Here is an 18,168-nt window from a genome sequence, read left to right on the forward strand (position 1 = left end):
GCTCTGCATAGTGACCTGAGTGCATTCAAAAATGAGTCTATCCTGCTCAGCCAAAAAATGCGAGTTCAACGGCGTTATTGCTGGCGAAACTTATTTGTTGTGCTGGCTATGCGAGAATACTGCGCATTGCAAGTGCGCCGGTGTCGGCGTACATGGTCGTATTGGGGATCTTATTTCCAAAAGAATTGGATTTCTTTGGACTTGCTCCGCGTGCCGTGAGATTACGGACGAGATGCGTTCCTTCATGCGGCAAACTCGAACTGGCTTCAGGGAGATCAAGAAGCTGTTTAGTCACCTTCACGAGAAGCTGATAGCCGTTGAGTCCCAGTTTAATGGGCTAAAAATAATTAAGGAAACTCCAACAAAGCTTTCTTCCCCTCCAACTGGCCAATTAATAAACCACCTTACTCCTACTATTCCACCTTCATCCATGAGGGATCCTGGCTCCTCCAATAGCTCACTAATGTACGCTTCATTAGTTTCTGCCAACGCCAGTGAAAACGATAAAAACTACGTATCCTCGAATAACCTTGTGCCTCCACTGCCGGGTCCTTTATTATTGTGCCCTACCATTGAATCAGCCATGTCTCCTACTAGATTGGCAATTCCTGCTCCAGTGCTTAATTTTGTTACTCCTAAGTCTATCTGTGCAGACCTGGCCCCTGGCTCTCATCCTGAGCCTGATCCTGGTGCCTTACAATTCAACCTTCCACAATCCGCCAACGCGGTACCGTCGGTATCCTCCGTTAAAACGGCTCCGCCAGTATCCTCTGGTCAAGTATCGTCGGTTGTACATAATGTACATAATGGTCCTGGTTCCTCCAAAAGAAATCGCAGGCCCCTCCTGGCTGCGGTTAATAATGGTCATAATGGCAGGCGCAAACAGTAGACGCCTCGAAGCTGTAGCGCCACAAGCAATCATGCCAAAGAAGGCCATTTTTGTGTCGCGTCTAAGGCCTGATACTACCATCGATGAAATTAAAGGTCACCTAAGCGATGAGCTCCAAGCCTCTCCTGAAAACTTTGTTGTAACAAAATTTAATTTTGCTTACAAAAGAAAAGTTTCTTCATTTAAAATAATTCTGCCTGATACACATTTTTCCCGTGCTTTAAATCCTCACTATGGCCAGTTAATACGATTGTTCACGAGTTTGATCGGAAAGAACCAGCTATAAATACAAATCCGTCAGTTCCAAAAAACTAGATTTTGTATTACATTATCAAAATGTCCGTGGCCTTCTCAGTAAGCTGTCCAGATTGCATACTGACAGTGCTGCTTTTGATCCCAGCGTTATTGCTTTTACTGAGACTTGGCTTAATCCCACGGTATCTGATAATGAAATACTTACCAATAATTTTTTCCTCTATAGACGTGACCGTCCCTCTAAACGAGGTGGGGGTGTCCTAATCGCAGTAAAGTCTGAAATATCATCCCAAGTTGTATCCATTCCCAATGTTGGTGATATTGAATTCATGTCAGTCAAAATATGTCTTCCTAACTGCAACATATTTGTAACCTGCTCCTATATTCCTCCATGCTCTGAGGCTTCGATCTATATGCAACACCTCTCCGCTATCCAGAATATCTCATCATATGCCTCTGACTCAGACCATATTATAATATTGGGTGACTTTAATATTCCGTACCTATCCTGGTCTCCTTGTGTCGATCTAATTGCCCTCGTTCCTGGTGATCAAAACGATTTTGTCGACGGTCTTATTGACTTATCTCTTGGTCAAGTTAACTCAATTTCTAATGCGAATGGAAGATTTTTAGATCTTATGTTTGTGTCTGACCTTTGTGATGCCATTGTCACACGTACCTCTCCATTGACCACTCCTGAGGACTCTCATCATCCTACACTCCAACTATCCATTAGTGGCATTTTTCGGGTACCCAATTCCTTTGAGGCCCCATTGCGGACTCGTTGTTTTCGGCATGTAAATTATTTGCAAATGTCGAGATCCCTATCTTCAGTGGATTGGTCTTGTCTTGATAGTCTTCATCTTGATGAGGCCATTTCAACTTTTTATAATGTCCTTTATTCCATATTTGATGAATTAGTCCCTTCCACAGTTGTTAATAACTCTAACAGCCCTCCGTGGTCTTCCAAACACTTGGCTCACTTAAAAAATATAAAAACTAAACTTTTTAAGAAGTTCGCCAAAACAGGACTTCAGTCTGATTTTTTTTTCCAATTACTTCCTGCATAATTCTGAATGTTATAACAGCTACCTCCTACGCTGTAAAAACGAATTTCGCAGCAATCCTAAATTATTTTATTCCTTCGTCAACTCAAAGCGCAAAGCTCACAAATTTCCTCCATCACTACAGCTAAATAATGTATATGCATCGAATGATCAAGATATTGGCAACCTGTTTGCGGACTTTTTCCAATCCACCTATTGCAAAAATAATACCGGAATCAATTGTAGCTACTCCTACCAGCTACCCCACACTGACGCCATTTTCAATCCTCTAATTGATGAAGCAGAAGTTCTACGTAGCCTATCCACGATTAAATTATCATTCTCTGCGGGTCCTGATATGGTTCCAAGCTGTGTCCTCAAACATTGCGCCATACCACTTGCAGTTCCATTAACTATGATTTTTCATAAGTCGATTGCTACTGGCACATTTCCATCTATGTGGAAAGAATCCTTTCTTATTCCGCTACATAAAAAAGGTAGTAAATCTGATATCAGCAACTATCGCGGCATAGCCAAACTTAGTGCTATTCCTAAGCTCTTTGAAAAACTTATTTCCGATCAACTGCAGCACCAGTGTCGCTCCTTAATATCCTCTAAGCAGCATGGTTTCACAAAGTGCCGGTCTACAACAACTAACCTGCTTGAGTTTACGACCTTCATTAGTCAAGGCTTTAAATCCACAATGCAAACTGATGTTATCTTTACTGACTTTAGTAAAGCCTTTGATTCGGTCAACCACGAGCTACTGCTCCACAAGCTCCTCCTCCTCGGATTTCCTCCAACTCTACTGACATGGCTTCGTTCTTATTTAACAAATCGTACCCAAAAGGTCCAGTACAACAGCATTTATTCAAAAGCTGTTTCCGTATATTCGGGTGTACCACAAGGCAGTCACCTCGGTCCTTTACTATTTGGCTTATTTATCAACGATCTTCCTCAAGTAATTGAGTTCTCCAAAGTACTTATGTTTGCGGATGATGTCAAGTTGTGTATGCATCTGACCTCACCTAGTTCCTACATGCAGCTCCAGCTCGACTTAAATAACCTTCAATCCTGGTGCCTAGTCAACAAGCTACTGCTCAATCCTGATAAATGTAAATCCATGTCATTTTATCGATCCAATCCATATATTTGTACATACTCAATAGATCACTCTGCACTTGAACGCATTGATACTGTTCTTGATCTTGGTTTCCTATTTGACCACAAGATTTGTTTTAATAGCCACGTCAGTACCATCTCCAATAAAGCTAAATGCTTATTAGCTTTCATAAAACGCTGGTCTAAGGAATTTGATGACCCTTTCACCACTAAGCTCCTTTACGTCTCTCTAATTCGTCCTACACTTGAGTACTGCTCCAGTGTTTGGTCTCCACAATATGAGCACTATCAAAATATGATAGAATCCGTCCAAAAGCAATTTCTCCTTTTTGCACTACGAGGCTTAAACTGGGAGGAGGGACGCCGTTTGCCATCTTATAGAGACAGGTTGCGCCTCTTGGATCAACCTACCTTAAAGGATCGTCGGACCTGTTATGGTGTGATATTACTTCACAAACTCATCACTGGCGCCGTTGACTCAGTTGATCTGTTAGCCACCCTCAATTGGAACGTTCCTTGCAGAGCTACTCGCAGATTCCGTCCATTAGCACTTCCTGTGTGCAGGTCAAACTACTCCCGTTTCGACCCCTTCCGAATCCTATGTGATAACTATAATGAACTTTATCACCTCATATCCTATGAGTGCTCTGCCAAGGCTAATTCGCTAAAAGTCATTGCGTTCCTTTCTACATCGACTTAATTAGTTCTCCTACTTATTGTTTTTTTTTTTACATTTATGATATTTTTATGCTATGTATATAATTTTAAGTCTTTTGAGCAGTACATTGCTTTAAATAAACAAATAAATAAATAAATAAAAGAAAAACACCCCGTGCGTATATGTCCACGCTTTCTCCAAATGCGGGTAAATGATCGTTCAGCCTACATCCAAGATAAGCAGTTGTGTTCCAATTGTTTTGCGAGCAGCCATAAATTGCAGGATTGCATTAGCGCTCACAGTTGTTTTACTTGCCAAAGTCGGCATCATACGCTATTGCATCCAAGCAACAATTCTACAATGACTTCGATTCCATCCAAACCGCCAGGGCCAGTATCGGCCTCAATCCCATACAGAATTTCGTCCTTCTCAGCGCGTGTTTCCAACGCGTGTGGGACTAATAGAATTTCCGATCCGGACGCGATTATAAGGGTCCTTCCTACAAAGAATTCCGACTGTTGGGTTCCATATCCCGCCTTGGATGGCAGACGTTCCCGAGGTATTAAATCCTACCAATGTCGAGTCTGCCAAAAGATCCATCCGCTACGGAAATGCCACCGTTTTCTACGGCTTAGCGCCCAGAAAAGGATCCAGGAAGTACATATGCATAAATACTGCTCGAATTGCTTGGCCCACGATCATTCCCAGGACTCGTGTCGCAGTGGGAATTGCTGCCAGAAGTGTGGAAAGGACCACCACACTCTTCTACACTTGGACGATCGCTCCCGCTATCCTGCAGATAATTCTCCTGATGTTTTGCTACGGTGGTCCTCGCAAGGGGGGGAGAATGTTCACGCCAAAAGGGCGTCTAATTTCGAGAGGCAGTGTCGAGCGGCAGTTTTCTCCAGATTTCCACATCTCGCTCGCTCGCACTGCCCTTCTCTCTCCCTCTCCAACTCTCCCGCAACTCTACGCTCCGCTCTGGAGCCGCTAAGTTAAGCTTCATGTAATTAGTTCCTATTTTCAAGTGCACTAATAAACAGCCGCACGTCGCGCAAAACCCCGAAGTTTTCTACCCGTGTTTTTCGTTACAACTTCTGCGCGGAAATTCATCCGCTTTTCCTGGGACTCATCATCTCTTCGACAATCAAACCACCCCCGACCCAACACATATGGAACTTTTTCCTTTCCGTTGGCCTGACAACATGTAGGTTCCATTTGATATTAGTTCTAAAACGCTTTCAAAATCTATTACTTGTTGTCCTTTTGTGCAAATATAAAAATATGTTGTGCAAAATATAAAGCAATAACACGAACTGCACCGATAGGCGCAAAGCACGATCACACCAATCGATTGCACAAAATATTCGATCACAAACGGGTAAAATCTTCAAGCCGAACGTTCACACACGATCAGATAACACACTTGAACGATCCCAAACGATCATTCATGGGACGATCGCATTCGCTCACCGCTCATTTCATTTCGCTCACCCGAAGCGATTAATCAAAACGGATACGAGTAAATGATCGGGTGTACCCGAAAATGATTGACTCGTTGCAGCTCTTTTTGGGAAAGTTTTATCCCGATAGCTTGAAAACTGAGAGACTAGTTTGAGTAAAAACGGACGGACAGACGGACGGACAGACGGACGGACAGACGGACAGACCGACATGGCTATATCGACTCCCCTATTGATCCTGATCAAGAATATATATACTTTATGGGGTCGGAAACGTCTCCTTCACTACGTTACAAACTTCTGACCAAAATTATAATACCCTCTGCAAGGGTATAAAAACAACACAAAGGCCGTGGCGTCACAGAAACAACCGAAGCCCGAAAATAGATTTTTGTATTTTCTGAATTTGAGAAATTTTTTTTTGTTTTTTAAAAAATATTTGTCTATATTTAAAAAAAAACGTATATATATTTTTTAAAAAACCTTTATTTCTAAATTCTAAAAAATATTTTTTTACTTTCTAACAAAAAATTTCTAAATTGCAGTCTATTGATTTGATTTGATTTTTTGATTTTTAGAAAAACCGTCTTTGATTTTAAAAGCCTACTTTCTTTAATATAGACAAAATCGCCAGAAAGGCAAATTCATAGGCGATTTTCTGAAACCAAGGGCGATTTCAGTCGATCTTTTTTTTGGGTGTACTAAAACCAAAGAAGATATGAAAATTAGTTCAATTTATAAGGAAAAAGAATTAGATTGTCCTAGAAATAAAAGTGAAACGTTAGGTAACGAAATTTTAGAAAATGAGAAATTAGGCTGTGATATTTTAGAAAATGAGAAATTAGGCAGTAAAATTTTAGAAAATGAGAAATTAGGCAGTGAAATTTTAGAAAATGAGAAATTAGACAGTGAAATTTTAGAAAATGAGAAATTAGGCAGTGAAATTTAGAAAATGAGAAATTAGGCAGTGAAATTTTAGGAAATGAAGAATTATGTTGGGGGAGTAAAATTTTAGGAAGCGAAATGTTAAGAAGTGAAATATTAGGATATGAAATGTTAGATAATGAAAAGTTTTGTAGTGAAAATATAGAAGGTGAAGTTTTTAAGAATGAAAATGGTGGAAAGAAAAATTATGTTGATAATTTCGAACAACAAATGATGGAAATAAATATTTTAGAAGATGCGGGAAAAGAAAATGTGTATAATATTGGTGAATAAGTTAGCTATATGGATCAGAAGAAGTTAATTGAGTTAGTGGAATCTAATTATGTCCAGATGAAAAGACCTGAAGTTCCGAAAATAAAATGTGAAATGCATATTGTGTTAGAAAATTCAAAACCGTTTAGTTGTGTACCAAGGAGACTTTCTTACAGTGAAAAGGAGGCGTTATAAAAAATGTTAGATGAATACATTAAGGATGGTATTATTTAAGCTAGTAAATCGGAGTATGCCTCTCCGATTGTACTCGTAAAAAAGAAATCGGGAGATCTTAGACTGTGTATAGATTTTAGGCGTTTGAATAAGATTATGGTCAAGGATAATTATCCGATACCCTTAATCGATGACCTTTTAGATAAATTAGTGGGGAAATCTGTATTTACGAAATTAGATCTTAGGAATGGATACTTTCATGTGTTTGTTAACAAGGAGTCGGTAAAATACACATCATTTACAACGCCTTTGGGGCAATTTGAGTTTTTGCGTATGCCGATGGGACTTAAAACTTCTCCGCAAGTATTTCAAAGATTCGTCAATGATATATTTTCATATATGATAAGACAGGACAAGGTTGTAGTATATATGGACGACATTTTATTTGCCAGTAGAAATATAGGGGAACACTTAGAAATGTTAGCAGAAGTATTTAAAAGGTTAGTTGAAAACAAGTTAGAGTTAAGAATGGACAAATGCAAATTTTTACAGGACAAGGTTAAGTATTTAGGATTTTGGATTTCATATGATGGAATCAAAGCTGTTGATAGGGGCTTAGAAGCTATACAAAATTTTCCAATTCCGAACAAAGTACAAGCAGTGCAAAGTTTTTTGGGTCTCTGTTCTTATTTCCGTCGATTTATTAAGGATTTTTCGATAATAGCGAAACCGTTGTACGATTTAGTGAAAAAGGATAGGGTATTTAGGTTTGAGCAAGAAGAGTTGAATTGTTTTGCGCTTTTAAAAACTAAATTAATGGAAGCGCCAGTTCTAGCTATTTACGATCACAGAGATGACATTGAGCTACACTGCGATGCCAGTGCGCTAGGTTTTGGGGCTGTACTTCTTCAAAGAAAGACGGACAAGAAGTTACATCCGATATTTTACTTTTCAAAGAGATCAACGACAACAGAAGCGAAATATCATAGCTTTGAGCTGGAGACGTTAGCCATTATTTACGCATTAAGAAGATTTAGGATATATTTACAGGGCAAGCGGTTCCAAATTGTAACGGACTGCAACTCATTAACGTTAACTCTTAATAAAATTGACTTAAATCCGAGAATAGCAAGGTGGGCTCTAGAGCTTCAGGAGTTTGATTATGATTTAAAGCATAGGGCGGGTAGTCAAATGCAGCACGTAGATGCACTGAGTAGGTGCAATAATATAATGGTAATAGAGGCGAACACGTTTGAGACTAATTTAGTAATTTGCCAGTCGAAAGATGATAAAGTACGAGAAATCAGGAAAATATTAAAAAATAGTGAGCATAAATGGTTTGAAATGAGGAATGGGGTGATATATAGGAAAAGTAACGACAACAGAATATTATTTTATGTACCAAATCGAATGGAGGAACATGTGCTATACAAGTACCATGATGAATTGGGCCATATTGGATGGGACAAAATGATAGAGGCAATTGGAAAGAGTTATTGGTTTCCGAGCATGAAAAATAAGTTTTCAGATCATATTTAAAATTGTTTGAAGTGCATAGCATATTCTCCGAAAGTAGGCAAATGTGAGGGACAATTGCACAGTATACCAAAAGGCAATAGGCCTTTCGAAATCATTCACATAGATCATTATGGACCCGTGGATAATAGTAGGTCGAAAAAACATATATTAGCTTTTGTAGATGCGTTCACAAAATTTGTTAGGCTATACACGAGCAAAACAACAAGTACAAAAGAAGCAGTAAATGCATTGACAGATTACTTTCGAGCGTATAGTAGGCCCAAATGTATTATTTCAGATCGCGGAAGTTGCTTTACGTCAGCAGATTTTGCTGCATTCATGGAGGAAAATAACATTAAACAAAATTGCGACTGGGTCGCCACAGGCCAATGGACAAGTGGAGCGAATTAATAGAAACTTAGGATCGATGATAGCGAAGTTGGCGGAGCCAGAGAGGGGCTTACATTGGGATAGTGTTATTGAAAAGGTAGAATATTCAATAAATAATACGATTCATAATAGTATCAAGCAGCGGCCTAGTGAAACATTATTTGGTATAACTCAGAGGGGAGAAGTTTGTGATGAATTGAGGGAAAAATTAGAGGAGAATGGTTGTGAAGTAGAGGTTAGGAAAATGTTAGGAGATATTAGGAAAGAAGCTGAGGGAGCCCAAGAACAGTCGCAAATCAGAAATGAAGCATATTACAATGCAAAAAGAAAACACGCAACCGAGTTTAGAGAAGGTGATTATGCGATGGTTAAAAACTTTGATAGTACGGCTGGTGTAGCAAGAAAACTTATCCCAAAGAATAAGGGTCTTTATGTGATTGACAAAGTCTTAAGGAATGACAGATATTTGCTTAAAGATATTGATGGGTTTCAGTTATCTCGAAATCCCTATCAAGGTGTGTGGAGTGTTAATAATATTCGACACTGGATGAAAGAATAAGAATAGAATATAAAAATGAATTGTATATATGTATAGATGGTAAGCAATATAAAACAAACAAGAGAGAACGTTATAGTCGGGTGCCCCGACTATCAGATACCCGTTACTCAGGTAAAGGGAGTGCGAGGGAGATGGAGATATAGATTGAAAACTTTGATCACGCATAACTTTTTAACGAAGGTAGGTATTGATAAACACAATAAAACTGCATTTTTACTTTTCCAAAATATTAAAGCGTGGCACCATTTTGAAACAAACTTGCGCTGCGTAGGAACTTCTAAAATCTGCATGCAAAATGCCAATCTTCTAGCTTTTATAGTTTCCGAGATCTCAGCGTTCATACAGACAGACAGACGGACAGACGGACAGACGGACAGACAGACGGACAGACGGACATGGCTAGATCGACTCGGCTAGTGATCCTGATCAAGAATATATATACTTTATGGGGTCGGAAACGCTTCCTTCTCCCTGTTACATACTTTTGCACGAATACAATATACCCTTTTACTCTACGAGTAACGGGTATAAAAACCAAGTACCGTAAATAACACCAGTTAACAAAATAAAATCGACCTCTTCCTCATCGAAGACAACCTTAATTTTCCGGTTAAGTACATCTCCCTGATTAAGAAATGGGCATTTAAAATTTTTTGTATGGTGTCAATTTTTTTTAAGTGTAGAAAACGTTTTTTGCCTCTTTTTATTTTCTATCTTGAGTTTTGATAACCTGATTTGGGTCATATTATACTCAATTTACAGGTAATAGAATGTTCTTTAACGTTCCTATACACAGCATTGAGTTCCAGTCATTAGTTTAGGAGGTACACTTCGTCGAGGCTGAAAAAGTGTGAAAAATTGTGAAAAAATGCAAAAAAGCTGGCATAAATGGCATAAATCTTAAAAAATACACGCATTTTTTAAGCTTGGAAGAACGGTGGTTTTTTGGCCGTTTACAGTTGTTAACTGATGTTAACAGGGCTCTAACAGGGCTGTAATACACCTTTTTTCCAACTGAAATAATCTATATAAAATCGAACCTTTGGTTGTTTATTGAGTTGATGGTCTTGTTAGTTTGCTTAAAGATGTATCTTTAAGTAGAAGTTATAAAAATAATTTCGGGTTTTATGCGTGTATTTTTAAAAATGCCATTTATGTCACCTTTTTTGCATTTTTTCCAACTTTTTCAGCTTTGACGAGGTGCAGCTTCTAAACTAATGACTGGAACTCAATGCTGTGTATGGGAAAGTTAAAGAACATTCTATTACCTGTAAATTGAGTATAATATGACCCAAATCAGGTTATCAAAACTCAAGATAGAAAATAAAAAGTGGCAAAAACGTTTTATACACTTAAAAAAAAATTGACACCATACAAAAAATTTTAAGTGCCCATTTCTTAATCAGGGAGATGTACTTAACCGGAAAATTAAGGTTGTCTTCGATGAGGAAGAGGTCGATTTCATTTTGTAAACTGGTGTAATCATTATTTGAGATTTTTATTTTAAAAAGACTACTGTTATATTTTGTTTTAAACGTCAAAAATAACGTTCTTTTTACTCTTGTCCACAAAGTATATGTATTTCAACAAATCTGGAAAGCAAATTAACTGTTATTTGTTCAAGTCTATAAAGTGCATAAAAACCAGTTAAATTGTTGATTAAAATATGCACAAACCTCAGTAGGCCTTTTAAAATAAAAATCTCAAATAATGATTATTTACGGTCCCTGCAAAAAACAATGTAAATTATAACATAACATGTCAGAGATAGTGGGATATCTCAAAGTCAGGACGGCCGAGTTGTAACAGGCTAGGTGTAATATAGTACACTATGTAACATGCTGTTTGTATTATTGTACTTTATATAAATGCTAGCTTTTGTTTTAATATTAATGTTGTTATACACAAGTTTATATGAACAGGGCAGATTGCATTAATCTACTCTGGTCACACTAATCGATATTGTGAGAGCGGATCTCCTCGAGAGAGCCTAAAACGGGGGTTGAAATGGAGTTGCCTGCGAGCAATGAGTCAGTTCAGTTACAAAGACAAAATAAAGAACTTGTGGAATAATTAAAAGAACATCCTGATACAATACCAAAACAAATTTAATTTATTTTGCCCATACGACGTCATATAACAAAATCGAAAGGATTCGAATAACTCGAATCATTTCAGCGTATTCAAATATGACATTGTGTTTTTCGTTATTACTCGTTTAACTCTAGGCCATTGCTGTCATACTCTATACGGACCAAGATTCAATCCATTCTAGTCATAGCGTGCTGAGCACTTACTCAACTCTATTCTATTCCAATGGAATGACATGACATCTTTTGATTCCAATCATGCATATGTGAAGTACATACATATGTAGGATATGTAAAGCTAACTTAAAACGTTTCAGACTATAAGAAATGTAAATGTGGTCAAATAAACTCAAAAGATTTGAAAGCATCAAGAAATTTGGGTCTGCACACGAGCATACATAAAAGCACACTACTATTTTGATCGCTGCTGTATACTTTTATGTTTTTTGACTATGTTTTCTAGAATTTGTTTCTCCATTTAAAAAATCCTAAAATCCCTAAGTATGGGATTTGACAGAAAAAAGAGTATATTTTTTTAAAAAACTTGAACATCAAAACAAACTATGAGTGCCTCTGAGACTTTCAAAAAGTTGGCCAATTTCAGCATTTTTCGAACTTTGAGGTCCTTTTACTAAAAATCCTTGCGTCGGGGAACTTTTTGGAAAGCGCAGTTTATCTTGGGAATTCATAACGAATTCAAAAATATAGCATCCATCGAGGTAAATTTAAGATGTTGCATAGTGTTATTTGTCACCTTACCCTACAACTTTGGAAAGTGCAAAAAATGATTGGTTCACGCCAAAAACTGTAGGATTTAGCTCGGTTGGAATGTTGAATCGTACTAAAACAAATATTACATTTTTGAAAAATATAAAGTTTTGGAAAAGCTACATTTAAAAAACGAATCGTTCATCAGCTCACCTTTAAAAGTGGTTCAAGTCGAAACATTGAGCAATTAAAGTTACTTTTAAATGGCCTAAAAGAATAATTGGTATCTGATTGTCGAGGTACTTGACTATTGAGTTCCTTCTTTCCTTTTATGTAAACTAGCAGTCCAAGCAATTATCAGTGTCATAATAAACTTGCAACTTAGTGAGCTGAACCTACAACTGGGAGACCGTGAAATTAGCATATGTATGTTTGGCAACTGCTGTTTCACACTGAGCAAAACATTCTTCTTTGTCTACAATCAAATTAAATTGCCTAATATTTTGTCTTCATTTCTTTTCAGGAATCCATAAAGAAAAGTTTCAAACATCTGTTAATTACAAATGATTTATGTGTGAAGATATTATTTAGATCTCGCTATGAAGTTAATTATTGAAATATTGAGATTATTTGTAAGGAAGCCGTCTTCGGGAGAAACCTTCAGAGCTTGGATTCTATCTGCTCTTATGGTTCACGGTGCAGTAGCTGGCAACCCGGATGCAAAACGATTATATGATGATCTTTTAAGCAACTATAACAAATTAGTAAGACCGGTGGTTAATACTACTGATGTTCTAAAAGTTTGCATCAAATTAAAACTTTCGCAGCTTATTGATGTGGTAAGTTATAGCTACAATACTGAAATCATACACTAAAAAAACAAGAGCAAACCAACTTAAATCAAGATAGAACGCTATAGTCGGGTTGGTGTCCCGACTATCTAATACCCATCACTCAGCTTAAGGCACTGCGAGGGAGATGGATATATATATAAAATATATATAGTGGGCCGGGACGTGGCGCCCGGCTGAAATAAACTTGCGCTGCGTAGGAAGCCCAAGAATATGTATGGGTAATCCCAACATTCTAGCTTTTGTAGTTTCCGAGATCTCACCGTTCATACAGACGGACAGACGGACATGGCTAGATCGACTCGGCTAGTGACCCTGATCAAGAATATATATACTTTATGGGGCCGGAAACGCTTCCTCCTAGCTTTTACATACTTCTGCACGAATACTCAACGTTGCATTACTCAATAAAACTCTACGAGTAACGGGTATAAAAATTCTAACTTCGGTGTTATTTGAAATATTACCTTCTACTCTTGGAAATTTTATTTTTTACATATTTCTGAATTTCGGATTAAATATTTAAAAAATCGGACGACTATATCATGTAGCTGCCATAGAAACGATCGGATAAATTAATGGGAAAGTAATAGGAAATAAATTTTAGCTTCTTTGGTTTTTATTGCATTCTCTTCTACTTTAGGATATGACTCTTTTTAAATATTTCCGAATTTTAATTTTAATTTTATCAAAATCAGACGACTATATCATATAGCTGCCATAGAAACGATCGAAATATTCATTGAAAACAAATTATAGCTCCGTTCATTTTTATTGTATTCTCTTCTACTTTTTTAATAATATATAGCTGCCATTGAGAAGGATAGAAAAAATAATGTCAAAATAATACGAATTAAACATTTTTGCGATTTGGAAGTTAATAGGAATGATCTGCAAGGGTATATAAGCTTCGGCTGGCCGAAGCTAGCTTCCTTTCTTGTTGGTAATGTTATTTGCTTAATATTATCTGATAAGTATATAAGCTTCGGCTGGCCGAAGATAGCTTCCTTTCTTGTTGGTAATGTTATTTGCTTAAAATTATCTGATCCTCATAATACTAAGGAATTAATGCTTATGTATTAAAGCATGACATGCCTTGTAAAATTTACTGCAGTTAACTGTTAAATTGTTTTATTTTCTATTTTAACTGAAAAATATTTTTAATATTTTTTTTCAATCAAAGTCTTTTATGACTGACAACTTTTATTAACTTCATAAATAATACATTTTTAGGAAAATAATAACGTATACTAAGCAGCATTACATGTAATTATGAAATAAGCTTTAAAGTAAAATACAACTTTATCTCAAACTGAATTTTACTGTTCCTTTAAAAAAGGGTATTCCACTATTAAAGCACTTTTATTCCCTGTTTGTTGTGTGTGGCCCAAATCGGCGGCAGTTGGCCAACAAAAGCCACGATTCAAATCAAATGTGATGGAATTGTTAGGCGGTCGAAACTACCGTTAAACTCACTTTCGCAGCGGGACTCCCATTGCCGACAAAAATTACTCATACGCAATGTGGCTGACCCCAAAGCTGCAGCCGCAGCCACTGTCTTGAAGGGGGCCAAGTTTAAAGGGGGTGCAGGGGGAATCTTGCTTGTTTTTATTATTTTTTTTTATTATTCCTATGATCCATAAGATAAAGTGGTCCGATCCGGATCGTTCCGACATATGTACTACCTGCAAAAGAAAGAAGACTTTTGGGAAAGATTCCTTGCGATAGCTTTAAAACTGAGAGACTATATCGCATAGAAACGGACAGACAGACATGGCTAGATGGACTCGGCTATTGATGCTGATCAATAATATATATACTTAATGTGGTCGGAAACGTCTTGTAGGATTGCTTGTCGTTTGGCTTGAAAATGTTTCGGCCCAAAAGTAGGCAACAGAGTTTGGTTTTGCATAAAGATAGTCTCTTGAGCCAGAATTCTCAAACTTCACCAAATTGGTGAATAGGCTTGAGCGACAGGTCGGACACAGGGTCCCGACCCGAAGTTTAGTTTCGGTAGGAACACACCAAAATTACCTGTCGAGGAAGTTTCAAGTGCAGTGAGCAATTAAGTTATAAGAGCCAAAGGAAAAATTCTAAAATTTTCCAAAATACCAAAATCACCGGCAAGTGATGTTTCAACTTGTATATAAAAGTGCTAAAGTGCCAACCCCTAGTGGGTAAGTTTCTTTTTTTGGAGGGGAAGTGAAGAAACGGTGTCAGAACGCCTTAATGTTTCAGGTGGCAGTTACGTAACCCAGAGTGCACTAACAGCCAAGCTTGGGCTGAAGAAGTGAGTGGAAGAAAGGCCAACAGGAAGAAAATTCCAAACCTTCACACAACCAACAAACCAACCGAATCTGCAGCAGCATCCAGATCCCGCCGCAACACCACCGCTGAAAATTTTATTTTATATATTTTACATATTTTCTACATCCACACTTATATATTGTAGAATAGCCCTGTAACCTTGGCTAGGGATAGTTTTACCAGCAATAAACAAACCTCAAACCAAATGAATTAAAATACCCCTGAAATACCTAATCAAATGTAAACCCAGAAGCAGATCAGTAGATCAAAAAATTCCTGGATTTAAGGAAACATGGACAACATTGCCTAAAATGGTGATTTAAGGCCGTTGTGGACTTAAAAATAGTAAAAAATGGCCATAAATGTTCAAATTAAGGCCATAAATTTTAAGGAATTAAAAGCACATGCCCAGAAACAACACAAAAAATTTTTTAAAAAACAAAAAATAAAAACAAATAATTTTTTATTATTCGGAGAGAAATTACGATCTGGGTACTTATCAAAATGATACCCATATATGAGTATATTTAAAAAAAACAAGAAAGAACGCTATAGCCGGGTTGTTTTCCCGACTATATAATACCCGTCACTCAGCTAAAGGGATGGCGAGGGAGATTGATATATACAATTTTGATTGCGCGTAACTTTTTAATGTATGGTCCGATTTGAAAACTATCTTCTACATTTCGATAGGTGAATTTATACACAACAAAATTGCATTTATACTTCTCGGAAATCTTTAAAGGTGTGGGCGCCAGACACATTTTAAAATTGTTAGTGGGCGATTGTGGGCGTTAGAGGGGGCGTGGCGCTCGGCTGAAATAAACGTGCGCTGCGTAGGAAGCCCAAGAATAAGTGTTTTTGAAAATCTCAACCTTCTAGCTTTTGTAGTTTCCGAGATCTCAGCGTTCATACGGACGGACAGACGGACGGACGGACAGACGGACGGACAGACGGACGGACAGACGGACGGACAGACGGACATGGCTATATCGACTCGGCTAGTGACCCTGATCAGGAATATATATATAGGGTCGGAAACGCTTCCTTCTCCCTGTTACATACTTTTGCACGAATACAATATACCCTTTTACTCTACGAGTAACGGGTATAAATGGTCTATAAGCAATAATATATGTATTTATTTTTATTTTTTCAAGAAAATGTTTCTTAATTTTAATTTAATTTTTTTGCCGAAAAGTAAAGAAAAATTGGTAATGATTTTTTATATTGCGAAACCGTATAAAACTATACATTTTTTTTTCCATACAGTAATCATTTGGTAATTACTTAATGTATGATTAGCACCAAGTTTGATGATTTGGCTTTAATGTGTTTTTAGGAAAAGTGTCCCTAAAAAGAAAATAATATGCAATTAAAGACGCTCTAAATTGCACCATTTTACAAAAAACACATACAAACACAAACAAAAAACAAGAAAGGAAGCTACCTTCGGCCAGCCGAAGCTTATATACCCTTGTAGATAAAAGAATACTCACTCGGTGCAGTTCCAGGGATTCCAGATTCAGCGTTTCGATTTATTTCAATTTTGTTTTTAAGTAGTCAAGAATCAAAACGCCTACTTCCTACAAAGTTACAATGAATTTTCTTATATTTGTTTGGGAGCCTTAAGATATAGTGGTCCGATCCGGCTGGCTCCGACATATGTACTACCTGCAATAGAAAGAAGGCTTTCGGGAAAGTTTCATCGCGATAGCTTTAAAACTGAGAGACTAGTTCGCATAGAAACGGACAGACGGACAGACGGACAGACGGACATGGCTAGATAGACTCGGCTATTGGTGCTGATCAAGAATATATATACTTTATGTGGTCGGAAACGTCTCCTTCACTGCGTTGCAAACATCTGACTGAAATTATAATACCCTCTACAAGGGTATAACAATATCACTAAAATTTTTTTTAAGATAAACCGAACTACATTGACCATTCTTTAAAAAAAATAGTCGTAAATAAATGTTTTAATGTTTTCCCATATGAGATGTTAGTGAAGTGAGAGAGTGCGCCGTTCACATTTAATATTATTATTAATAATTTTAATAATTTTTTATCTAATTAATAATTTTAAAAATAATTTTTTTTCGTATACACTTGTATATCAGAGATCGCTTAGACACATGTACTTAACAGAGTCTGATGGTGTGACTGGTAAGGTGTCTGCCCTTGAAGCGAGAGGACCCCGGTTCGAGTCCCACGGGTGCAAATGGGTTGGAAGTTTTTTTCAGTTGTAAAATGAATTTAATAAAAATAATAATAAGTAAAAACAAGAAAGGAAGCTACCTTCGGCCAGCCGAAGCTTATATACCCTTGCAGATAAAGTAATACTCACTCGGTGCAGTTCCAGGGATTCCAGATTCAGCGTTTCTATTTTTGAATTTTGTTTTTAAGTAGTCAGGAATTAAAACGCCTACTTCCTACAAAGTAACAATGAATTTTCTTATATATGTTTGAATATTCCTATGGGAGCCTTAAGATATAGTGGTCCGATCCGGCTGGCTCCGACATATGTACTACCTGCCATGACTTTGTTGATGGTCTTGTTGAACTATCCTTGCTGCAAGTTAACTGGTCATATTGGTCGTCTCCTTGACTTAATCTTCGTCTTTGATGGTATTGATGTTGAAGTTAGTCGAATTCCGCCACTATCTCTACCTGAAGATTGTCATTATCCTACTGTAATAAACGTACATCCTAGCTTGTGTTTTAAAAAGACTGACTATGCTAAACTAGTTGAATCTTTATCGACAATTAATTGGTCCTATCTTGTTGACCTTCCTGTTGATGATGCAGTTGGGTATTTTTATAAAGTCCTTGATCGTCTATTTGATGTACATGTCCCTCTTTCCTCCTTGAAGAATTCGTATAGCTCTCCATGGTTTACTCGTCAACTATCCTATCTAAAAAAAAACAAGAGAGAACG

At 37.3% G+C, this 18,168-nt stretch overlaps 2 protein-coding genes across 4 annotated transcripts in view; both read left to right on the plus strand.

Moving 5' to 3' along the window:
* The window catches only part of nAChRalpha4 (nicotinic acetylcholine receptor alpha4), a 510,593-nt gene that overhangs the window by 113,064 nt on the left and 379,361 nt on the right, over positions 1-18,168 (plus strand). For all 3 annotated transcript variants that reach the window (XM_070215893.1, XM_070215894.1, XM_070215892.1), the window contains exon 2: positions 12,593-12,908. In XM_070215893.1, the coding sequence (XP_070071994.1) occupies positions 12,669-12,908 (240 nt within the window). In that variant the 5' untranslated portion in view covers positions 12,593-12,668. The remainder of the gene's footprint in view (positions 1-12,592; positions 12,909-18,168) is intronic.
* Positions 32-889, plus strand: LOC123002446 (uncharacterized). The gene has a single exon (XM_044392612.1). The coding sequence runs from the start codon at positions 32-34 to the stop codon at positions 887-889; it is 858 nt and encodes a 285-aa protein (XP_044248547.1).

The sequence above is a fragment of the Drosophila takahashii genome, chromosome 3L, assembly GCF_030179915.1.
Source record: "Drosophila takahashii strain IR98-3 E-12201 chromosome 3L, DtakHiC1v2, whole genome shotgun sequence".
Classification (NCBI taxonomy): domain Eukaryota; kingdom Metazoa; phylum Arthropoda; class Insecta; order Diptera; family Drosophilidae; genus Drosophila; species Drosophila takahashii.